This window comes from Natator depressus, chromosome 4 (assembly GCF_965152275.1).
Source record: "Natator depressus isolate rNatDep1 chromosome 4, rNatDep2.hap1, whole genome shotgun sequence".
NCBI classification, from domain to species: Eukaryota; Metazoa; Chordata; order Testudines; family Cheloniidae; genus Natator; species Natator depressus.
Genome location: NC_134237.1, coordinates 11066863 through 11092267, shown reverse-complemented (window position 1 = coordinate 11092267; position 25405 = coordinate 11066863). Strand labels below are relative to the sequence as shown.

The window sequence follows — 25405 nt, the reverse complement described above, 5'->3', positions numbered from 1 at the left end:
CCACCACACGATTTGTGTACATGAGCTACTGTAAGGCAGATTCATCAGTACAGTGACTGATTCGGGATACAAACAGCTGGAGTCTCAACATCAGATCACCAAAATCCCTGCTGGCCAGCTGGCTGTCTTCATGCACCTTGGGAAGAGCATTCTTCCACTGGCCTGAACAGTGGGAACTTGGTTTCCTTTGCTTGTACAACAGTTCACACAGAACTGCATGGGAAGAAAATGGCCAGCTGTCCTCTGGGAGCAGGCTGAGGTGAGGGACAGGTAGTGTTTCCATAGCACTTAGAGGTGTAAGAGTTCTGTATAGTTTTCTTAATCCTGGGGCAAGCTGTATTACTTCATGTTTATTCCCTTCTTTAACTGCTGCAGCAGCAGGAGTCAGTCCAAGGACTATTTCATCGCATGATTCCTGAAGGTCTGACCTCTTTGCACAGAGGGATGCAAGGACCGTGCTACTGTTAGCTTCTGTATGTAACCATCCACTTGCCTCCCACCCATGTCACCGCTGCCATTCCGTGCCCTGTTTCTATAGAAATAGAGGCGTGTACGCTCTTTATAGACACAAAGGCAAAGCTCCTTGCCCCAAAAGTTTGCTTTCCGAGTTGGCAATGTGATTTCTGCTGTCCTTCCTCCGATCTGCAGCTCCCACCACCATCACCTGTATTTCTTCAGTTGCAACCCATGTTCTTCTAAGAAAAATATAATTCGTGTATCTTTCCTGCACAAAAAACCCCTCCTGATCCCTGGGATATTATTATTTAAGCCCTTGTCATTTTGTTTTTGAATCAAGCATAAATAGGTAAGGTATTCCTAGCTCATGGATACTGTGATTCAAGAGAGTCTTTTGGAGACACCTCTTGCTATTTGCAAGGTACTTCCCTCTACTTCTAAAACAGTTAGAGCATAAAATATTCTCTCTACTGTGAGAGTTTTTAATCCCATATTACCTATTCTTTTCAGCCTGCTGCATGCACTGATTACACCCCCAAGCTTTAATGAGCAACAGAGGTCATAGCTAGAACAGGAAGGTACACACGGAGGGGCTTCTTTTAGGGGGACAAAAATATCAAAGCCCAGCATCCAATTCTACACAGATCATTAGAATGGAAAACAAATGGGACCAAGGCAAGCCCTACACAAAAGCAGCTAAATACATTAATTGCAGCACAAACTAAGAGATCCTACTAATGAACAAGCAGCAACGTGCGCTTCACATTGCTGTTGAGAAGCTTTCCACACTGATATTCTTAATAAAAATCTCACAGCCAAGCTTTCCAGAAGCCCGTGGGAGCTGCTTTTTTTTTTTTTTTTTTTTGGGGGGGGGGGTGTCCTCAACTCTTTTGAAAATCCAGACATTTATTGAGGAGCTTAATTATAGGCATCCATTTTTTCAAATCTTGGCCCAAGGTAATGGCCCTTAACTCTAAGAAGCCTCTGCATATTAAAAAAAAAAAACCACCACACAAATCTCTTTACCACAAACTTTTTAAAGTCTGAAAAGAAAAGTTGGCTTGCATTAGTAAACCGGGATATTTCTGTAGTACCCGAGACTGGAGTAGTATTTTTAATTCTTGCTCTACTCAGCACAAGCACTGACCATGCCAAAGGAGTGGTGGCAGTTGCTGGGCAGACCCAAACAGTTGCACTGTGACTTGGCTGAATCTCTTTTCAGCAGTGCAATTACTATCTTTCTGTCAATAGCTGCAGCTTGCACTCAAATTGAATGACAACAGTACTGGCATTTAGGAGGGCAATGCCCCCAGCCCATCTGTGGGCCACCAACATATCTGTCACGTCAGATAAAACATCTCATTCTCCTGCTAGACTTGTCGGTGATGTCCCAAGCCTGTGCTTCCATCACTGCAAGAATCTGACAGGAGCACTATCTGGAGACAAAACGCTTCTCCTTGCCAGTAAATATATGGATTAGCCTCTGCTGGAATGCTAATTTTGCAGCTTTCCAAAGCAACATGGAGTAAATCATAACAGAAGTTGCCCGTGTCCTATGGAAAAAAGGCCGTTTACTCCTGTGCCCAGCTCACACCACTGGCACAGAGGCTGTACGCATTACGTGTATGACTATTTGGATCTGTACTGACAGATTTAAAGATCAGACCTTAAGGATAAAAGAAAAAAAAGCTTTAATCTGATTGCTAAATACACACACAAAAAGAGAGAAACTGATTTGCAGTTTCCCAAGCTAGACACAGCAGGGTAGGTGAATTAATCAACAAGTTTTAATATTTAACTGTATTATTTAATTTGACTGACAAAACCAAGAAGTTTTCTTCACTGTTGCCTTCCTAGGCTACACTCCATTCCATTATTCTGCAACTGAAACAGCCCTCCAAATCCTATTAAAATAAATAAAGACAAAGCATCCAGCAGTGTTTGCTCTGTCAGTTGCCATCCAAACACCACAACACACTTAACACAGTACCACGGGGAAAGGCTGTAATTTGCATTTTGGGTTTCGAACCACAGTGGTGGAAACTGTCACTTACAGGCAGGTCTACACTGCAGCAGAGAGGTGTAATTTCCAGCTCGGACAGACATACCCACTCTAGCTCTGATCGGCAGGGGCAGCAGCTCAGGCTAGTCACCAGAGTACAATCCCATTAGAGATCTTGGGTACGCACTCACGGCCACGCTGCTATTTTCAGTGCATACCCACCCATGTCAGGAATTACACCTCCCAGCGGCCGCGTACATGGACTCAATGTCTCGGAAGAGATTTGTTTACCAAAGTTAGGAAGAATGGAGCCATCAGTCCACCTCACTACTGCATAACACACATACAATAGCCACCTTCCTCACCTGTGCTGCAAAAAAGTAAGTCTAGTCCTGCCTAATGTTCTAGGGATCTCAAGAGGTCTTTCCAGCTACCAGAGCCTTTCCCTGCAATGGGGAAAGACTCCAGCAGCTAGGAGGCAGCGGGACACTATGCTGCTAAAAACAGCAGCGTAGATGGGGCTGCACTGCTGGGGCAAGCAGAGAGTCGAGTAGGGTACGCATCCACAGTGTTCAGGCCTGTCTTTATGTCTCACTGTCTACACTTCTATTTGTACCCATGCTAGGGGTGTGTATAGTTTATGTACTCAAACGCTGCTGAAAGGCGTGTGCAGTGTAGCTATACCCCAAGAGGTCACTGTAACTTTCTGTGCTTAATTTGCAACTTGCTAACTACAGACGTTGCAACATTCCCTAGCACTAGTGAGCGTCACATTTATTGCATGCTGTCATAACTGCAGAGAAAATTACCTTGTGAGGGAAGCATGCAGAGTTTAATGTAGCTGTCGGGACTGCCGTGGAGAGGTTGAGGAACAACATGAGCTGCTGGAAAACTATTTCCAGCGTAAACAACTGTGCAGGTCAAAAGGCACAGCACAGATCTAGTATAAGAAATCTGAGTCAAGTAATATTCCAGCCGTAGTTGCATTCTCCCACCTTTACTCACATGCCAGTGGGTCCAGCATCTAGCAAAGTAAAAAAATCCATCACTGCCATTGAAATGAACTGACAAACCATATTTTTACACCATCCCATTTTAGTTCAAACTCACTTGACACTTCCCAGGAACGGCGATCACCAAGCTAATGAAGAGTTTACTATAATCTGCTTTATTAAAGATATTACTGTACATCAAAATACATTACTTTATGGCATTGAGAAAAGGGCTTTAGAAAAAGATCCCTACATATATGCAGTTCGATTTCAGTAGCAGGATACACTAATATTACCACACAGCACTTAGAGTTGAAGTATTTTTGAGCGTAAAGAGACACTGTCAGATGAAAAATAAATTTTTAGTGACACTTTAGATAATTAGAACAAGTTTAAAAAATAAGCTACATAGTGAGAAGCTAGGTTTGTGATTTTCTGATTTCACTCAGCATGGAGAATGAAAGAGATAAGGTTCTTTCACATATACCTCGAGCTACTTTCACACACTGGCTCTCACAAAGGAGGGCCATCCCGCAGCATTCAGACTGCCAACACTCTGGAGGGAACTATTTTCAGTGTATTTTAACAATTGTTTTGTAAGATCTAGTTTCAAGAAAACAACCGCAAAAGCAAACACTGGGCCTAAACCACCTGAGAGTGTCCCTAAATTGGAGAATTTTTGCAAAATTGCAGAATCAATGGAACTAACTATTTTTGGCCTCAATCCTGAAAAGACGAATGCACATGCCTAACTTCATGCACCTGAATAGACTCACTGAAGTTAACAAACCACTGGCATATTTAAAGGAAGCATGTTGGTTCGACTTTTCAGCATCGGGGCCTTCGGGGTGGAGAGAAATCAATGGCTAGTGTAATTGCAGCAGGTGAAAGGAACTAAGATGTGGAGAAACCAGTTGAGAAAAGCAGCAGCTTTGAGCCCTGTTTTTAAAGTGTTGTATATCCACACTGATCTGACACACAGTAGCCTTGCTTTACGTTAATAAACCTGCTCATTTTTACTTTGTGCAGGTTGTGGGAGTTGCAGATGAAGATAAATGATTTGTACCACTCCACCTCTTCCATCTATCGTCACCTCCATTTCCCAGACTTCATCCACCTACAAGTGTCACTCACAAACAAAATCTATTTACCAAAAAGATTGAAGACTTAAGCTTTCCTTAAGATAGCACTCCAAGCTACTGACCTTCCCCGCGGATTTCTATGCAGAAGGGGTATCTGTCTATCCTTACTGACCTCTCTTCCTGGAAGCAACAGCCTCCACGGAATCTGGTCAGAGCCCTCAGATGCCATAGAATCAGTTCAGTTCTGACAGATGTTGCTTATAAATCGTCTTATTAGAAATATGTATCTATACAACATGGTACAAAAGACAGCTGAGCTCTCCTCTAAAATTTGCAGTTCTCAAGGACCAACACTGTGTGTGATGCACAGCACCACAGAAGGGGAAGTTCCACCAGACAAGAATGCTCTCCAGGGAGCATCACTGTAGAAAGCAGAGGGGTGAGATCTCACAGGCGCTCTGACATGGATCTGCACTTCACAACCACTGCAGTGGGGGAATCATAGGATATGCTAACAGCAGAGAGTGACAGTTTCCTAAGGAGCCTGAATACGGCTCCAGGAATTGGGATTTTGTGATAGGACATTAACAGAGAAACCATTTGTACTATGAGACATTGTGGTGTGCCTTAGCAGCCATATCAAACAAGGATGGTTTTCTTTCCAGTAACATGCGATGTGGGTGGTAGTCACTGCTGCTCCAGAGCCATCCTGCATCCTCCGTCTTGAGCAGTGTTGTAGGATTCACAGCTTGTACACTTCATGCCTAAAATATGGAACTGTACCGTGGACCGGGCACTGCAATCATTGCAAAGGATCTGTAGTAAAAGAGAGTGGCCGTAAGACAAACGGGAGGCTGCATAAAACGTTGTGCCTAGAACAAAACTTGCTTACTACCAGACATCTTTTTATTTTATTTGTATATTCTTATTTTATTTCTAGTAAACAGGTCTTGTCTTTTATTTTAGTTGGTTTCGATATTTTATTTTTTTAGTTTTGTTGATTTATTTAGAATAAATATTTTGTTTTTAATTTGATATTTTAAATTTTTTTTAAATGAGGGGTTTGTGTGTGTGTTTATTTACGTTGGGTTAGGTTTTAGCTATATTTTTTCGTCTTACATTAGTATTTATTTTATTGGTATTATTTTGGGAGGGGTTGGTTGGGTTTTTTTTTTTTTTTTTAAGTTTATTATTTAGCAGCACATTTGTAAGACCACAGTGGTGGTAATTATTTGAATTTCTATTAATATTAGACTTAAAGTACGAACCGGGGGCACAAACTCACCTCCTTTGGTACAGTATTGTTTTCGATTGTTTGTTGCTTGGCTATTAGTTGGGCAATGTGCACCAATCATTCTATTTTCCTCTGTATGAAGTCAGCGGTGTTAATGGGCAAGGGAGGTACAGGTGCAACGAGACTGGCCACCAGGGATTCTCTCTTTGTCTGTCATGACTTCTGTTACATTTTTATTTTTACACTTGGCCATAACGCATGGGTCCCAATCTCAGTCAAAGAGGTGAGGTTCAGGCTCCCCTGGCATGGTGTTGTCTCCACCGAGAAGCTGTGGTATTTCATAGCACATACTGTGTCCCTAGCAGTATCACCTCCTTCACTCTCTCTTTAACGACTAGTTGGGCCCAACCTCCCTCGCTGGTGGTCCGGTTTATTTTGGGCTGAGCACTTACAGGACCATCTGTGCTTGATTTGTTTACAGCAGGCTGTTTTTATTTTTTCCTTATGTTGCATTTTTACACTGGGATAATGCTGGTTATAGGTCTTATTTTCTGTTGTACTTATATTGTTAACTTAATTTTTTATGATTTCCTGTTCATTTTAAATAGCAATTATAATTGGCACAGTTGAATTATTAATTTCATGTGGTGCCCAAGGCTTAGCACCTTCTAAGCCTTGCAAACTGCGAATTTTCTTTTTTTAATATTATGCAATTTTTTTTTTTTTACTAATATGGTTTAGATAAGTGTGCTGTTTAACAACTTTGATTACCTTTTTATTTTTTGCATTAGATGCATAACAAATTTGGCCTTCCCAGACAATCAGCCTAAGTTTTTCCAGAAAATGAAGACTGGAGAGGACACAAAGCTCTGGTTACACTATTCCCTCTGTGGGGGCTGCCTGACACTGCTCTATGAGACTTCAAATAATCCATTCTGGGAAATACGTTCTTTTCTACATCAACTAAAAAAGCAGAACCATCCTCAATCCAAGAAACACTAGGGAAGTGGGGCATCTGAGCTGGCTTTCCGCGTGCTGCTGGAATAAGTTACATAGCCCTGATCCTAATTTAAGTTTCACTAGCAAGCAGAAGCCAGGCCCAACATGGATGTCAAAAGCTGAGTTACCCTTGGCTAAAATAGCGGCACTCAATTTGCCACCCTAACGCTGGCAAACATCCGAGTGTTTTGCACAAACAGTGTGTTCACTCTGGAATGGGAAGAGAGCATACATTCCTGCTCCTGCAGAGGCTCCCTGATCTGATGTTGTCCGACAATCCAAGATGTTTCAGAAGAGTAACTCCCCCGGCATCCCTTACCCCCCGCTCAGTGCAATGCTATACCAGGCGCCGGTGGGTAAGGAACAACATAGTTCTTCACCTAGCTGGTCACCTTATCCCCTGAACATGAGAAACAATGGTTCTGCATCATGCCAAAGGGTAACATTACCTTTTGTTTCAGAGAGAGCTCCACTTGCTCTCTACTCTGACTAACAGGATGGTAGAGAGTGACCAATAATGGAGGGAGACTGGAAGGGGGCACGGTGAGAAAAGTTGCCATTTACCTCCACCATCATGTTCTGATATTCCGTGGGCATAGGGGTTTGCGCCACTTCATCATCCAATTGTCGCCAGTACCTGGACATATCTAAAGCGGAGTGCATGCACAAAGGGCATCGGTAACCTCTGGCAAGGACACGAAATACAAGTCAGGAAGCTGCTGTGGTGACAGAGTTAGTTTAAATACATCAGGACAGGGAGGAAAACCCCAGGGAGGGAGAAGAGCTATTGAATGTAAAGGACAATGTTGGCACAAGGACAAATGGGGATAAACTGGCCATGAATAAATTTAGGCTGGAAATGAGCAGAAGGCTTCTCTCCATCAGAGGAGTGACAGGCTGGCACAGCCTCCCCACAGGAGCAGTGGGGCAAACAACCCCACTAGCTTTAAGATGTAGTTGATAAGTTTATGAATGGGATTATATGACAGTGTTGCCTGTGAAAGCAGGGGATTGGACTCAGTTACCCAGGAGGTACCTTCCAGTCTTATGAACCGATTCCCACCCGAGTAGTCAATGAGAAAGGTGATGTACAACATGAACACATTGCAGTGTTTGCTGGAAGCAGCAGAGGAGAGACTGCTTTGTTAACAGTTGCCTTTAAATCGCTCAGTCCTGGATTGTCACAGCAATCTTTACTTCTCCAGCTCAGGAATCTGCACTGCCATGGTACTTAGGAAGAAGTGGGGTCAGAATACTCACTCTTTTAACATGTCTTCATAACAAGTTCTAAAAAGAAAACACAAGGCCACATTAGTAGCTACACGAAGAAGGTGAAGTCACTGTGCTTTAAACCCTCTGGACAGAAAAGTGGGGCTTCAACTGAAGGAAGAGTGAGCTAGCCAAAGAGCTATGGTTAAAAAATAATTTGTATGGCAGTGGAAAGAGGGAGGCAACTGAGCACCAACACTTAGTGTTTAGAGGGACCCAAGGACACCGGAATGTGTTAGGTCCCATTCTGACATCTTCAGTAGTGAACTGGAGGAAGGAGTCAACAGCGTGAGAATGAAACTTGCAGATGATTCAAGATCACTCCAAACAACAGGGACAGAGAACGACTTCAGAGAGAGTTAGGGAGACGGGCAGAACACAACAAAGCAAGATTCAGTTAGGAAAACGTCATGCTGCTACATCTGGAGAACGTTAATCTACAACGAACAGTCAGTGGGAGGGGGAGCCTGGCAAACAGCAATGAAGGAGACCTAGGAATAGAAGAAATTCCAAGGTATTTCCAATGAGACATAATAGCGAACAGAAACAAAAGAGGGATAAGGACATTTCGGATTGAATATAGAGGCATCGATGCACAGGACACGAAGGAAATACGTGACTCTGTTGTGACCATGCTCTGGGAGTACTGTATTCCGTTCTGGGCACCATGTCAGCATAAAAATTATTGACAAACTGGAAAGATTTCCTAGAGTAATAGAAATGTTCAGTGGACACAAGGACAATGCAGGATGAAAATTAAGAGTTAAATATATAGACTGGTTAAGAGACAACTTGAGTCCTGGACCCTCCAACAAGCTCCATGAAGTCAGATCCCTGTGCCTTCACAGAGCCCCATGGGGCTCTTCATTATAGGGCCAGAGTGAGGGGGCGGCACAACAGTCTGCACCAAGGAGGGCATTATATAGGGTGATATGCTGGAGTATAAGTGGTAACAAGAAGAAATTAAGCAAGGGAAAATGTAAGATGAACATCAAGGAAGCCTCTTTGTCAGGAAGTTTTACTGGGTTGGGGAGAAGGCTCCAAAGGAAAGGACGGAAGCCCCATTGCTTGGGACATTTGGAACACCACTGAAGATAGCAGAGAACAATCAGCCTTGCATTAGCGAGGAGATGGACTGGAAGATACAACAGATATTTCCATTTCTGATATTGAGGATTCTACAGAAGTGGCTTTACCTATGAAGAAGGTGTCCACACGGCAGAACGTGAGCTCCAACACGTGAGGTGTGAATGTCCTGTTTCAAGACATAATTAACATGTATTTTCCCAAGTACCAAACACACCCAGAAAGCTAAAGTCAAAGCCAAAAGGGAAAAAGGATATTTCAATAGATACACAATTAAGGTATAGAATTTACTTTCAAGTAAACTTTTAATAGCTGAAACTTTTAAAAAACCCAACCCTTACCTCCAAACATATTGGACAGTCCTGCCTGGAGACATTTTCAATGCACTTTGTAAAGGAAAAAAAAAAAAAAAAAAGACAGCTTAACAAGAAAGAAAAATAAATGTAGATTCTTGCATAATAGAAGTACTTGGATCTACATTTCCTGAGAATATATAAAAGTTTCATGAAACCTTTTACTACCCCGAACATGGGTTCAAATTCAATCAAAGGGGATTCTGGTAAAATCTGTGAATGCTAAAATTTCCAATTTTAATTTTAATTGTTTATGGGACTTCCAAAAAAAACTACTAGACCACACTAGGAAAGTGGCAAATCAAACTGACAGAATCTTAAAACATTTCTAGAAGAGTTGATCATAGATACGTGGACATCCAGATGTACAATGAAATTTCAAAGAGTATATTCCATGGGATTCACATGGCAAGGGAAGCAATACAGAAGTCCAATGCTGATCAATGTTGCTGTTCAGGACTGCGATCCATTGGTGGAAAGAGGAGAGTATGCACAGCACTGGTCTGTATTACAAATGGGTCTAGCGAGGATGTACCAGCTCTCATTTTCATAAGCACAGTGATGGGGGTAGCTGTGTTCTTTTTAAATGAAACTATAGAGTATTACATTCATACCTTATGTTTTCCTTGAAAACTCAAAGCTAGACATAAGTTACATTTTGAACAATGGAAAAAGTCTTCTTTTGGACCAATCCTAAAGAGACAGGCAGTTGGTTAGGAATAGTTTGCCAATTTCTGTACAATTTACATTTTAATACCTGCAAGAAAAGTTTCACACTTAGAAAAGATGGTCTCCCAGATCAAGAAAACGATTTTAAAAGGACTGTGACATTTTATGAAGTTAAGTGAAACTGATTACACAAAGAGCTGTCAAAAGCACAAGATTTTTAACTGTTTCCTTCGAGTCTTTACATTAAATATTCTTAAGTGTCACGTTTAACAACCACCAGTGCAACTTTAAAATAAAGTATATTTTCAAGATGATGGCCCTTGTTTTATGGTAGCCACCAACTTTTCCCCCCTCTTTAGCACTTATTAATTTTCACACTGGCAGACATTTACAATAGCTGCAGTGCAAGGAAACTGCTTCAACAGATGCCTGTACGAAAATCATTCCCCACCATTATGTATTCAGTGACATTTTTAAAGATCAAGCCTTCTTTATTTTTGAGCTACATCAGAAGGAAAAGCTTATCTCCAATATGAGGCCTGCTTCCCTGCGTCTCAAAAAATCCATGATTAGTCACAGATTTGCAGACTCTACCCCTGTTATTTCCTAGTAACAATAGAGCTAGCTAACTATAATTAGCACAGGTTAAACAGATACTTGTTTTTACACATTTTCTATTACATAAACACAGTTCAAATCTCTCTAAAAGTCATGCATTTAGGAAGAACTTTATCTAAACCCAATCTCTGGAAACAAAGGCTCTGAAATATCATGTTAATGTTCTCTCTAAAATGAAGAGAAATTAGCACCAACATGTTTATAACTAAGTCAGAAATTCTAAGACTGCTTTCTTTAATATTAATTAGTGGTACAGAGCAGTTAGATGAAAGTGGAAAGCATAGGTCTGCTGCAGGAAGCTGCTATACTTTAAACCCAGAACAATATCAACTTAATTCAGCCACCAAGGTTTCAAGAGTTTGTGTAGATCTTTTTACGGACAAATTTTTTGCAGCAGTGGGAAATTAAGAAGTCTCCCCCCCCACACACACCAAACATTACAGATCTTTTACCCAAAGTACAGTGCTCTACTGCATATTCTGTTTTTGGAGTTCTACACATGAAATGAGTGCAGAATATGCAACAGAGGATCGGGAGGCGGGTGGGGTGGATTTTTCCCTTCCCTGACCACATTAAACCTGTGCAACATCACTAGAAGATTGATTTTAGCGAACAAAAGGGAATCATGAAGTTTAAGACGTACAATCAGAATTGTTTTAGGAAAATCCATTTTAACTGGGCATTTAAAAGCAACAGAAAACTTAAACTCATTACTTGACAAAACTCTCCCCTTTATTAATGAGAATTCAGTGTAAAAGGACACCCCCCTGAACTTTCCCATGTCTACATTACACACCGAGGCAAAAAACTATATGCAAATAACGGAATGACTTTTTTTAAGTGTTCTTTAAGCAAGACCTATTTTTAAACTCATAGCTGCCTGCTAGCATCCTGAATTCTTACACACAATGCATAATTTCAATTTCAAAATACAATATCTTAAAGTTACCAATATTTAAGCCAACCTAAGCAGAATTGCTTTAAAAACTTGGAAACGCAAATAACATTGAAGAAAAAATATTAATAATTTTAAATACAGTACCTACAAATTCCACACTTCTCACAGTGATACTGCTTCTTGTCTTTGTCAAACAGGTGGCATATACCGCAGTAATATTCTCCGAACATACTGCTGCAATCCTCACAACTCTGTTGAGCCTACAAGTACATACACATAACGTAAGCAATAAGAACTACCAACATTTTGCTAGATAAGGGGGGTTCTTTTAGTTCTTCAAGCTAGTACTTTAATGAGCCATTATTACTAGGGTTAGACTTAACACTTGGTGAGCACAGCCTGTTGTCCCACATGACAGAGCCTACACTTTCAGGATCTTATATGGCTTTGTGCCCACAAAAAAGATGCATATATGCAAGTTTAGAGTTAAGACATTTTAGGCAGGCAATTCTAGTATCACCGTAAGTCCATGTTCACACCTGCCAATCCTGACAGGATTTTTATACAATTTCCTTATTCTTTTAATCAAAAACAGTCTTCACTGGGGACATTTTACATGCTGTCTAAGGAATTAGACTTCAGACTTTGTCTTACAGAACAAGCCTGAGAAATAGGAATATAGGATTTGCCATACTTGGTCAAGCCACTGAGTTTGGGTGGACACAAGATAGAGTCCCATGTCGTCCCACCACCCTCCCCGCTACATTCTTATTTCTGTGGCAGTATACTGAAAGGGTGGATCAAATCTAGACACAAATCCTGTACACAGCATTCGTCCAGAAATAGCAAAACAGCAGAATGAAAAAGATACGGTTGTAAGTTTCATTATCTAGCTGAGTTTTCTATAGCACCTATCTCTGCACTTACTAGTGCTGCTGTGCAAGTGCTACCTACAGGAACACAGGGAACGATCAGAAGCTACAGGAGAGACACTAAGGTCCTGTCCACACTACAAATGTAACAAAGCCAAGGGACTTAGTTGTAAGAGTTTCAGTCTGTAACCTTAACCATGTTCTGTAGCCAGGCTAGAGTGTTTATATTAGTTTTGCTAGGAACTGAAACCAGCTCTCTCTTCCTCTAATGTTAACTGTCTAGGTAACAGAAAGAGAATAAATGCAACTTCCCCCTAAAACATAGGAATTCCCTTTACTCTTATCTTACCATTTGAAGGAATGGAAAAATCTACCCCCCCCCCCACACAGAGTAAAATTAAGACCCTCTATTAAGCATCTGTGTTTTATAATCCCATTCAGAGATAACAACTGCAGTCACCACATATTGAAAAGATTAAAGTATACACCATTACCTGCTGGATGCTTTTGCACTTTGCACACTGCACTTGTTTTACTTTAAAACGATCCATCTGATGATCTTCCTTGCTGTCATGACACAGACGGCAAACGTAAAACTTACCGCAGCAAGGAGCCTGTGAAAACAAAGAAGAGGAGACAAACGATGAGGAAATCAAAATTAAGCTACAGCTAACGGGGGCGCCTAGGTTTCATTCACCCTTTTAGCGTTTCAAAGCCCTAGACTAGGTCAGGTTGGTGGATCTGGAGACAGCACAAGCTTGGTCTCTGCTTTGCAAGGTATCCGCGGGCGGGAGCGGCCGGACTTGGGGGCGGAGAGGAAGGAAAAGGGAAGCTCCCGCTTGCATGGGCAGAAAATGAAAACGTGCACCTTGGAGCACGCCTCAGACGAGGTTTACTCCCCGTCAACCAATGCCTCCGAGCCAGAAGCTCCACCGGCCCCTCCAGCGGAGGAGAGGGGCGCGTCCCCCAGCAGCTCGGCGAGCCCGCGCTGCACGGGGGCAGGGGCCGTCAGCCGGGCCCCGGCCGAGAGGGGAGTCGCCCGGCACGGCGCCCAGGCCCCTCTCGCGGGGGGCGGCCCCAGGGGAAGGCCAAAGCCCGGGCGAGGCGGCCGGAGAAGCCGCTCGGGACGGCCCCGCGAGAGCCGCGGCTGGCGGCGGGAGCGGCTCCCAGAGCCGAGCCCGGAACGCGGGGACCGGGGCCCCGGAAAGTGGCCCGAGCCCGCCCCCACCTGGAGCAGGCAACTGCGGCGATAGTGCTCGCAGCCGGCCTCCTCCGCCGCCGCCATGGCCGCTGCCCGCCCGCGACGCCGCTCTGCCCGCCCGCCTCTTCTTCTCTATGGGGAAGGGCCGCCGCCGCCGCCTCCCGGAACCACTTCCGGCCGCCGCCGTGAGCGGCACTTCCGGCGGGCGAAGCGGGGCGGAAGCGAAGAGCCCGGAGGAGGAAGCGCCGCTGCCCCCAGGTACCCGGAACCTCCCCCGTCCCCCGCGCGCGCCGGGCCTAGTCCCCCCCGGGGCAGCTCTGGGTACCTCAGCCTGTCCCGCCCCTCCCCCCTCGAGTGACGTCCCTCCCGCAGCGCCCGGGTTCCGTGAGGGCGGGAACCGAAGGAGCTGCCCGCGGCTTCGCAGCCCGTTAATGAGCGCGTGACTGCCCCCCCACCCCACCCCCCGTGTTAAAAGCAAATGAAACCCGGGCACGCCGCCGGGCTGCTTTCGTGTGTCACTGGCCAGGGACCCGCCCTGTGACCCGATTTTATAGGCACAGTCCCGATATTTGGAGCCTTTTTCTTATGGAGGCTCCTATTACCCCCCCCACACACACACACACCCACACCCGTCCCAATTTTTCACACTTGCTGCCTGGCCCCCCTAAAGGCCACCAGTGGTGTCGCTGGACGGCACCGTGCGGGTGGCCGTGCCCCGGTGCCCGGGCTCATGCAGAGACGCCCGGCCGGCCAGGCTCAAGGGGGCCATCCCGCCCTCACCCCATTTCCTTCCCCGCTCAGCCTCGCTCTTTCCCCAGTTCTGCGATGAGCCACCCGTGCCATGGTGAAGAGCTGCTCGGCCATCGGCTGCGCGTCTAGATGTTTGCCGAATTCCAAGCTACGAGGACTGACGTTTCACGTGTAAGGTTCAGACTCGTGTCAACTGACGGGGGAAGTAACTCAGTTTGAACCTGGGGCCAGGGGTGAGCCCGTTCCATGCTCCGTGAGCTAGAGTTAAGTCCAGTGCTGCTACTGATCTGGACCCTGCTCATGGGAACTGGTCCATGGTGGGGTAGGACCTCCCACTGCAGGAGGGATGCTTGCAGGGAGCAGGACCTTGCCTTGTAGCGTTGGTCTTTTACCGCCTCTCTGCACGTGCATTACCGCATCTGGAAAATACTAAAACTTTGTAAATATCTTTGAAGAGAGAAATGAAATAATTAGCACACAGAAAGTATCGTCAGTCCACTGTTTTTGTTCCTTGCCCTGTTTTAGTCTTGTACATTTCAAGCTTTTTCTGTGATCAAGCTGCTTGCCTTCACCAGAGGTTCAAATAGGGTGTAGGCCCTGAAATGTTTACAGTTCATAGAAAAGTCATTTGAAAATGGTTGGCTTCTAGTGTGTTAAAGTAACAACCTTCATAATGCGGAAGCTACTGGAAATACAGAGCACACTCCAAAAAGAGAGAATTTGGTACAATTCAGCAACAGATACTTTATTAGCCATTAAAACAGCTCATGCCCAGACCTCTGATATTTTGACTTTCACCATGTCTTGTTTATGGAGTTAGTTATAAAGTCAAAATATTTATAATCAAATTGATTAATAGTGAACAAAGAACGAGACATAAACGTGCTCCTGCCAGTGCAGTGACTAACTACTATCAATACAAACAGGGCTTTGGAGCTGTGCTCTGGCTCCGCTCCAGCTCCAGGCAAAAACCTGCAGTTTCACTGCTCCGCGCTCCAGCTCCGGGCTCCGCTCCAAAGCCCTTAATATAAAGACTATGTTGTCACAATCCATTGGTATTATTTGAACTTTTTCCTGGAGTGTGATAGAGTGGAAGGAACAGTTATTTTCTCTCTACTGGTTATCTAACATAGAAGATTAGGGCATGGATAAACTGGGCATTTAGGTGGAAACCCAAAGACAGAGAAAGTGGTAACAACAAAAGATAGTTCCATAGGATCCAAAAAACTATATAAACTGCCTTCATCACTAAACATGGCCCTTTACCCTCTATCTGAGCTCTTTTATTAAGGAACTAATAGAAAGTACTTTCTGTTCAGAGTGGGCAGTGTCAATAATTCCCCTCCATTCTGGACAGTAGTCAGAGGTTGCAGAACAGCTGATGGGGTTAGAGATAGCTCAGTGGTTTGAGCATTGGCCTGCTAAACCCAGGATTGAGAGTTCAATCCCTGATAGGGCCATTTAGGGATGGGGCAAAAATTGGGGATTAGTCCTGCTTTGAGTAGGGGGTTGGACTAGATGACCTCTTGAGGTCCCTTCGAACCCTGATATTCTATGATGTCTCCTGATGGGTTGTCTCCATTTACTAGTGGACCTTATGGGGAATGGTATCTCTCTCTCTGGTCTGCTGTTGCACCAGTGTGATGCTCTCAGGCAAAGTGAGGTGAGCAGGCTGGAGAAATCCTCTGATATTAAAGCTTCTAACTAATTCCTGCCCTACACATGAGGAACCTGAAAGAAGAATCAGCCAAAGAATCTCCAGCTATTGCATTACATTCTGCCAACCTTAACACAACCACCAGAATACAATTATCTTAAATTTTGTCCAAATGTGGATTAAAATAGACCCTAGAGGGTCTATTTCTGCCCATGCATCTATATTTGTTCCATTAAAGATAATCTTGGGAGGGAGGGAGGAACAGAATGTTGGGAATCATTAAGAAAGGAAGAGACAATAAGACAGAAAATGTCAGATTGCCTCTATATAAATCTTTGGTACACCCATATCTTGAATACTGCGTGCAGATGTGGTTGCCCCATCTCAAAAAAGATATATTGGAATTGGAAAAGGTTCAGAAAAGGGCAACAAAAATGATGAGGGGTATTGAACAGCTTTCATATGAGGAAAGATTAATAGGAGTGGGACTGTTCAGCTTGGAAAAGAGATGACTAAGGGGGGATATGCTAGAGGTCTACAAAATCATGACTGTTGTGGAGAAAGTAGAAAAGGAAGTTTTATTTACTCCTTCTCATAGCACAAGAACTAGGGCTCACCAAATGAAATAAATAGGCAGCTCATTTAAAACAAACAAAAGGAAGTATTTCTTCACACAACGCACAGTCAACCTGTGGAACTCCTTGCCGGAGGGTGTTGTGAAGGCCAAGACCATAATAGGGTTCAAAAAAGAACTAGGTAAATTCATGGAGGATAGGTTCATCAATGGCTATTAGCCATGATGGACAGGGATGGTGTCCTTAGCCTCTGTTTGCCAGAAGCTCGTAATGGGCGACAGAGGATGGATCACTTGATGAATACATGTTCTGTTCCTTCCCTCTGAAGCATCTGGCATTGGTCACTGTCCGAAGACAGGATACTGAGCTAGATGGACCTTTGGCCTGACCCACTTTGGCCGTTCTTATGTAACTCATTCACTTGGCATTTCTTCTCCTTACTTGTACATGCTGCCTTCTTTGTAAACTCAGTGATTTAGAATGGCTGCTTCTTGCCATCAAAATAGTATTTTGTATTTTTCTTTCCAAAATACAAATGAACTCAAATGTCTGTCCCACTGGGTAATAATAATATCTTAGAAATAAAGATTAGCACAATGAAAGGGTGCAGAAAACAATCATATCACAGGGTGTGTATCCCATGATTATCCAAAGAAACATTTTAAGGCTTTCCTTTGTTTCATCCCAGACTCAACCATAAAAAGTCATTGTCTAAACACTGTAGCCACAAAGTAACATGATTCTCGTAATGCTGGTTATAATAGTCAAAATAATCCAGACTCGGGTGTGGGTCTGTGGCTGTGGAAATTTTAAAAAACTTATGTGGTTTTTTCACTCACAGAACTAGATATCTCAAAAAATTCATTACATGTGTCATCCTTTAAAATAGAGCAGTCATTTTCATATAATCTGAGTGTGGAATATTTATGTCTAAACTAATCACTTCTAGCCTGCCCAAAATTGACAAAAAAATAGTCTTATGAAATGTGAAGTGTCTGGTATCTCTGAAATGAAAGGCCATATAGAAATAGCCTCTAGGAATAGTCAGTGGAAACAGTCACTACATTGGCTGCAGAACTGAACCCACCTTTGTCATTTTGTATTTACCAAGTCAGTTCCTTGAGGATTTATGAATTATTACTGTAAACAGGCTTCAAGTGAATTAATTTGACTCAAAAGCTTGTGGTGGTGGACACAGCCCCTTTCTTCCTGCACAGAAGGTCATAACATGGTGGGGTCTGTAACCAGAGCATAAGGAGGGGTCTGCTAGGTGGTACTAGCAGTGCTCTATATCTCAGCAGGGCATGGCTGGGTAGAGTAGGGTGTGGGTGCCAACCTGCACACAGGCTACACATTGTCTGAAGGAGCGATCACAAAGCTACCTGTAAGTGTGCCCTTTTACAATCACGAGTTACAGAAACTTATGTAAGGCCAGAGACTCTGCAGAGTAGAATGGCGATCTATTCAACTTGCTTTCCTGTCTGCACTCTTGTCCTAGATTCCCCACTGATGAGGAGGCCAAAAGAAGGTGGGTGTTGGCCATGAAAAGACTCGATGTGAACTCTGCAGGTATGTGGGAGCCTAAGAAAGCAGATGTGTTATGTTCGCGCCACTTTAAGAAGTCAGACTTCGACACAAGAGGTCCCAACATCAGGCTCAAACCTGGAGTCATCCCTTCCATTTTTGAATTTCCTTCTCACTTCCAGGTTGGTCTTTATAATCTGCAGGTGATTGTTCCTATATTTAACTGTATTGGCAAACATGGACAAGCTTTTCCCCGCACTTTACATAGAACTCAGAAGATGTTTTCTTCTTTTGGATTATCACTAGGTAACAGGAGAAGAGGTGGAAAAATATTGTGCCCGAAGATTAGCATCTTTCTGGGCCTGTTCTGTCTCCCAATACTTACGCAGAACTGCCTGAGGAAACAGTGCAGGATCATGCCCTTAAAGGCTTTTTTTTAAATAACCATTGTGAGTCCGAACAAGAAATGGTCAAGTACAGGAAAAAAGGAGAAGTGAAACTGATCACCTCAAGTCTAGCCAAATGCCTGTTCTGTGAGCTCTTCAGGGCAGGGATTTGCTTTATAGCTGGCATAATGAGGTACTGATCCTTTACTGGGCTTCCTAATACAAATCAATAATAATATCATTAAATAAATTCCCAGCATACCAAAAAGACTGGGCTGGAAAGCTCCTCACCTTAGAGATCTGACTGTCATTGCAGGAACTATTTAATGAATAGCCTTTAGCATCCCAATTCAGTGTGGGACTTATTCCTCACTTCACCTTTCCCCTGCTTCCAGCACACAGTAGCCACACATTAGCCTCCACAATCCCATTTCTTTCTGATGTCTCTGTCTCAATAACTGAAGTGTGAAATATATGTTTATAACAGCAGAGACAAGGAAAAGTTCATGGCAGACGAAACTCCCCACTGAAAACACTGCCAGTAACAGTTCATAACCACCAGCTTGTGGATTTGCCTTCCAGTACAGGAGAATTTCATTCCCAATTCATCTTGGTAAGTAAAGTGACTTATTTGAACCACCTAAATATAGCAGACTTTCAACACAGTGGGGCATACGCACTGCCAGTGTAACTCCAGGGAATGGCATCCTCTTAGGTCATCAGTGCATTTCAGCTCAGTGTCCCTGTTTCCATTTGTGTTAGGGCATCAGTTCAAGGATCTCCCTCAAATTTATTGTTCACCAGAGAGCAGTTAGAGGTATCTCCATTTCTCATACGTTGTTCCACTATTAAGCCATAGTGGATTAACTAGCTTTAAGGCAAGCTTCACATGCACATCGCATGGTTTTGCAAAAAGTGATTGCTAATGGGAGTTGGGATTGGCCTTTTAAACAGTCTCAATTCCTTCTTGGTGAATAGGGAGAACGTGTGAAAGTCTGAGATCTTTGAGAAAGGTGAGACTGTCTCATGTATTGAATTTTGTTTCCAGGAGCACAGTTACAGCATACTGGACAGTCCAAAGAAACTGAAGTATAAATTAGATCAGGTAATCAGTGAGCTCGAAGAGGCCAAGGAACGTCTGAGGAACACTTTAGACAGAGAACGACAACGCAGAGAGTCACTGAGGACGATGATCCAGGAGCTGGAAAACAATTGTCTAATCAGCCCCGAAACAGCCTGTAAGCTGGATGTTTACTGCTGGGAGTGGTCTGAGGCGAGCACACAGGGGAAGACTGTCAACTGAAGTAACGGCAGCAGGAATAACTGCAGTCTCCTCAGGTTCAGCATTCAGAAGTGGGATGTTTTAAGTTGGCCATCAGCACTCAATGAACAAGACCAAACAGATCTTTGGAGAAGCAGTTTCTCTAAAGATACCATCTGGGCAAGATCCTTGCTCCTGGGACATAGCTCCCTTGTGTAACAAAGTGTCTTGGTCTCTGAGGGCTGAGGTAGTGGTCAGGAGTGCGAGCTACAAAAGACAAAATATAAATGTAAACAATCATTGCACTAGCAGGGTGAGGGACCTCCAGCTTAGATTTCATAATGCAGAACCTTAGTGAGGCCCTAAGAGTACAAATCAGGACTAAAACAGTGCACAGGAGAGTTGGAGTTGGAGAGGGTGGGGAAGTCTTATGAGCAGGCTTTGGAGATAAGTTCAACATCCCCTATTTGTATGGGTAAGAGAAAGTGCTGGAAGATGACAAGTGATCTTGGCAGTAGCTATGAGTTGAGCTGTTCACCAGGGGAAAGAGTAGGAGAAGGAAAAGGAGCTTCTCCGGAATCATGACCCATCGTGGACTGGATTTAAATGAAATTTTCTAATGTCTGGACTAGGGCTGTCAAGCGATTAAAAAAATTAATCACACAATTAATCACACTGTTAACAATAGAGTACCATTTATTTAAATATTTTGGATGTTTTCTACATTTTCAAATGTATTGATTTCAATTACAACACAGAATACAAAGTGTACAGTGCTTATTTTATATGTATTTTGGATTACAAATATTTGCACTGTAAAAAAAACACAAAAGAAATAGTATTTTTCACTTCACCTAATACAAGTATTGTATTGCAATCTCTATCATGAAATTTGAACTAACAAATATAGAATTATGTAAAAAAAAACCCCATACCCTGAATTCAAAAATAAAACAATGTAAAATTTTAGAGCCTACAAGTCCACTCAGTCCTACTTCTTGTTCAGCCAATCACTCAGACAAGTCTGTTTACATTTGCAGGAGATAATGCCCGCTTCATGCGCTAAAGATTCATATGTCCCTTCATGCTTCAACCACCGTTCCAGAGGACATGCGTCCATGCTGATGACGGGTTCTGCTCGATAACGATCCAAAGCGGTGCGGACCGACGCATGTTCAGTTTCATCATCTGAGTCAGATGCCACTAGCAGAAGGTTGATTTTCTTTTTTGGTGGTTTGGGCTCTGTAGTTTCCGCATCGGAGTGTTGCTCTTTTAAGACTTCTGAAAGCAAGCTCCACACCTCATCCCTCTCAGATTTTGGAAGGCACTTCAGATTCTTAAACCTTGGGTCGAGTGCTGTAGCTATCTTTAGAAATCTCACATTGGTACCTTCTTTGCATTTTGTCAAATCTGCAGCGAAAGTGTTCTTAAAATGTGCTGCGTCATCATCTGAGACTGCTATAACATGAAATATAGGGCAGAATTCAGGTAAAATAAAACCAGAGACATATAATTCTCCCCCAAGGAGCTCAGTCACAAATGTAATTAACATTTTTTTTTTTAAAACGAGCATCATCAGCATGGAAGCATCTCCTCTGGAATGGTGGCCGAAGCCTGAAGGGGCAAATGAATGTTTAGCATATCTGGCATGTAAATACCTTGCAATGCCGACTACAAAAGTCCCATGCGAATGCCTGTTCTCACTTTCTGGTGACGTAAATAAGAAGTGGGCAGCATTATCTCCTGTAAATGTAAACAAACGTGTTTGTCTTAGCAACTGGCTGAACAAGAAGTAGGACTGAGTAGACGTGTAAGCTCTAAAGTTTTGCATTTTGTCTTTGAGTGCAGTTACGTACCAAAGAAAATCTACATTTGTAAGTTGCACTTTCACGATTAAAGAGATTGCACTACAGTACTTGTATGAGGTGAAATGAAAAACTTTCTTTTATCATTTTTTCAGTGCAAATATTTGTCATAAAAAAGTGAGCAGTGTACACTTTATATTCTGTGTTGTAACTGAAATCAATATATTTGAAAATGTAGAAAAACATCGAAAAATAATAAATTTCAATTGGTATTCTATTGTTTAACAGTGCGATTAAAACTGCGATTAATCGCAATTAATTTTTTTGAGTTAATCGCATGAGCTAACTGCGGTTAATCGACAGCCCTAATCTGGATCTTTACTACCCGGGAGTGCATGTGCAGAGCTCCCAAGATGGAGCTTGATAAATTTATGAATGGGATTAGATGAGGTGGTTGTCTGCAATAGCAGGGCACTGGACTCTAACATCCATCCCGCTCCTGTGTACCTATGATTTCACATTCAGCTGTTCTTTCAAGGGTCCAGGTGAAGTTTGGCCCGGGATGTTTTAAGAGCATGGATTGATCGTTTGTTCTTCTCTGTATCATGAGTGTATTAGATGCAACGCATCAGTCACTAATTCTGCAATCAGCGTGTGGCATTTTCCAGAAGATTTTCCTGGTCTAAGATTTGCATCAATTTGGAATGAGTTAGGTGCATTATAAACAGGAAACGTAAGCCCTTTGCAAAGAGTGTTGGTGGGAAAGAGGTAGCTATTCTGGGCGCTGTTTTCTTAGAGTGGGAGACGGAAGTACAGCATTTGCTAAACACCAATGTATGAACTCCGTGCTCAAGGGCTGGGTGTAGTGTGCTCAACAGGGAAGCTGCTAATAACACTTGTTTCAGTTCAGCATCCACAGTTCTTATAAAACCAGGGTAAATGTAATTACAGGAGCCCATAGTGTTATGCAGAGTAAGAATACACCTAGGGCAACTTTTATCGCCTTCTGCTATACGTAGTTTCTGCAATATTTAGTAGCATTGATAATTCACACACACAGTAGCCACATTTGCTTAATGGCTTCTAGGTTCAGGATCTAGGCTGTTAAGAATCCTTTGCTCTTAGGGGAAAGAGACAGAAAAAACGCCCTTATGCTGATAGTAGGAAGGGGGATGAAGATGCATTGTGACTTTCCCTAAATATTCTCAAACAAGTGTTATATTTAATCCAGAAGATACTTTATGTTTTTAATACAATGATCTATTTATGATGATCAGTCACAGTAAAAAATGGAAAGACGTTATATGGGGTTATTTGTTCTTTTTTCTTATTGCCTCCATAACATGCCCTAGAGTGTTACAACTATCCCCCAGGCACAGACAGCTGGACTTGAATCCTTCACACAACTAAAAAGCTGCATGAGTCCAAGCTTCCGCCCCGAATATGGCTGGGAGACCACCCAGGCCAGGTAAAACATTCAGGGCATCAGGCAGATGGGCCTTCCCCCAGAATGCCTTGTCGTGGGGGGCTGTGCAGTCTGGACAGGTCAGGGATGCTTGTCAGCACTGATGAGTTCAGAGGGTTATGAAACCGAGTGGAAGGGAGCAGGCAGGGGAGAGTTCAGCAACAGGGATGAGGGGAGTTACAATATAGCTGGACTGTTGCAACTGAAGTAAGTCTGCATTCCACCTGGGAGAGGGGACACTTATACAAAGGGGACTGCCAGTCTCTTGCTGATCCTTCTATCAGCCTGTGCTGAATCTGCTCCCCTTGGCACCTGAACCCCTGGCTCCATGCGAAGCCGTGTTTCCCTACACCGCCAGCTCAGTGAGCTCCCAGACACTGGCACGACCAGCACTCCTTCCTGGCCACTAGAGGCAAGATCTTCCTGAGCACTGCCAAGGCACAAGCCAGGGTGAGCAGCATGACTCCAGCCACTAGCAATTCTAAAGGGCGGCGTTCAGCGCCTCTCCACATTGACACTAATCAGAGCAGCTGTTAAAGGCCTGAGATCGCAACATCTCAGCAATGCTCTCCCAGACTGTGAGGATTTCAAACATGGCTCCCTGGGTACTTAGATATTCCCTATCAGCATAGTACCTGAGGTCCAGACACTCAAAATATTTAAGCACCTAACTCCCACTGGGCAGCAACCGCTGATCTAGCACTCTGATCACTGCAGCTCCAATTAGCTGCCCTAGAGTAGACCCGATTAAGAAGAGCTGTGCATAATCAATGGCTTGGGATGGGCTGAGGAGATCAAAGAGACTCATTAGCCCATTAGGCAGAAGGTAGAATAGGCACAGGAAGGAAATACGGGAGACAGAATGAGGTTTTCAGAGTCAGAGCCTAGAGGAATCTGCCAGGGGAAGATCCCTTCCATCGTCCCCCCACCTTGGCCAAGCTAACTAAGGATTGTGGCTTGCTGTAAATACGGACCTGCACACGCCTGTAAAGGGGGTGGGGAGGATACTGTGAAAAAAAAACACACAAGGTGCTTAGCAGAAGAAGGTCTCCAAGCTGTTTGTAACCTGGAAAGAGACAGGAGTGAGATCCCGCCCTGTCACAGTCAGACAGACTAACCACTTTTCTTCAAAACTGAAGTCCACACACTTCCCCTGCTGCACACAAACAGCTGCCACTGCCTTCTGAGCAAACGATCAGGATTTGGCCCTGGGGCAGGAAGGCGCTAGTTTATGGCTGCGTTGGATGCAATAATCCCGCCGACTGACTGCAGTAGGAACTCTGTATGTAGGATGGCTACAGAACTGGATCTTGACTGGATACCCAGAGACTTGCAGCCTGCTGCATTATCCACAGAGTGAGCAGGAGGGGAATCTACCTCACTTCTGCAAAGGCTCTGCGCATCAGAAGTAGCCTGAGACTTTCATGGATAATTCCCCCCAATTCACGCACATGTGTAAATTCCCTCCCTGTGAAGGAACAGAAGAGCGGACTCCATTATGGATAAACAAAATAAATCAATGCAGTGGCCTTGCCCTAGGAATAGGCTCTCTTGTTTTTCCTTATCACACACCCTTACCAATACCAAACTATACACAGGAAACTAACCATTCCACAGATAAGCTAACACATACTAATGTTCCCCTATTTTTGTTCTTTATACCATTCAAACCCTACTGTTTTATTATTCTCTTTTCCAATGAATCATAAGTTGCGGCTGATCATATGCAAGTATCTACAAGCACATTCGCATTAGACATACATTGGAGCACAGTTAGAACAAGCCAGCTTTGATTTTAAGATCAATAACCTCTTTTCAGCAAGGAGCTGTCCAAGTCAGCGCTGAGGCACGCAGCCCAGGGTTGTCAGCACTACGGCACAAGGCTAAGAGCACACCATGAAGAGAGTGACTGTTCCACCTCCTCAAAAAGGAAAAGCAATATCAGAGTCCAAGAATTATGACAAAAAACCAAGGAAGTGAAATATAAGGTGTACAACACAAAACTGGTAACATTGCACCGAACCAACAGAATATCACTAAAACATACTGATAAATATTTGCATTCAAGTATTGATAATGAAACACACAGCGCATTTTTATACACACTGGGGGAGTTACTTTCCATCGCTTCACTCGCAGGCTCTTGGGTCAGCTATCTCATTCTCGGCTAGAGGAAGAATGAACCAAAGCAAAATGTAAAAGACAAACCAACCTGCTGTATGTGATGTAGCAGTAGAGCAGCAGCCCAGAC

General features: G+C 43.5%; 2 protein-coding genes across 4 annotated transcripts; one reads left to right on the top strand and one right to left on the bottom strand.

Annotated features, from left to right (window-relative positions):
* Window positions 1-2301: 2301 nt before the first annotated feature.
* Window positions 2302-14664, bottom strand: RCHY1 (ring finger and CHY zinc finger domain containing 1). Of its 3 annotated transcripts, none has more exons than XM_074950395.1 (9): window positions 14512-14664; window positions 13025-13144; window positions 11803-11918; window positions 10088-10166; window positions 9462-9506; window positions 9231-9289; window positions 8026-8052; window positions 7330-7450; window positions 2302-5348 (listed from the first exon to the last, which is right to left on the bottom strand). In XM_074950395.1, the coding sequence occupies exons 1-9, from the start codon at window positions 14593-14595 to the stop codon at window positions 5220-5222; spliced, it is 780 nt and encodes a 259-aa protein (XP_074806496.1). In that variant the 5' UTR covers window positions 14596-14664; the 3' UTR covers window positions 2302-5219. The 3 variants fall into 3 exon arrangements, with proteins under 3 accessions (XP_074806496.1, XP_074806497.1, XP_074806498.1); XM_074950396.1 differs by lacking the exon at window positions 14512-14664 and adding an exon at window positions 13759-13919; XM_074950397.1 differs by lacking the exon at window positions 14512-14664 and adding an exon at window positions 13399-13417.
* THAP6 (THAP domain containing 6) lies at window positions 13914-22979 on the top strand. The gene is made up of 5 exons (XM_074950398.1): window positions 13914-13989; window positions 14550-14652; window positions 18212-18419; window positions 19111-19236; window positions 19672-22979. Exons 2-5 carry the CDS (start codon window positions 14573-14575, stop codon window positions 19924-19926), a joined length of 669 nt encoding a protein of 222 aa, XP_074806499.1. The 5' UTR covers window positions 13914-13989; window positions 14550-14572; the 3' UTR covers window positions 19927-22979.
* Window positions 22980-25405: the final 2426 nt, after the last annotated feature.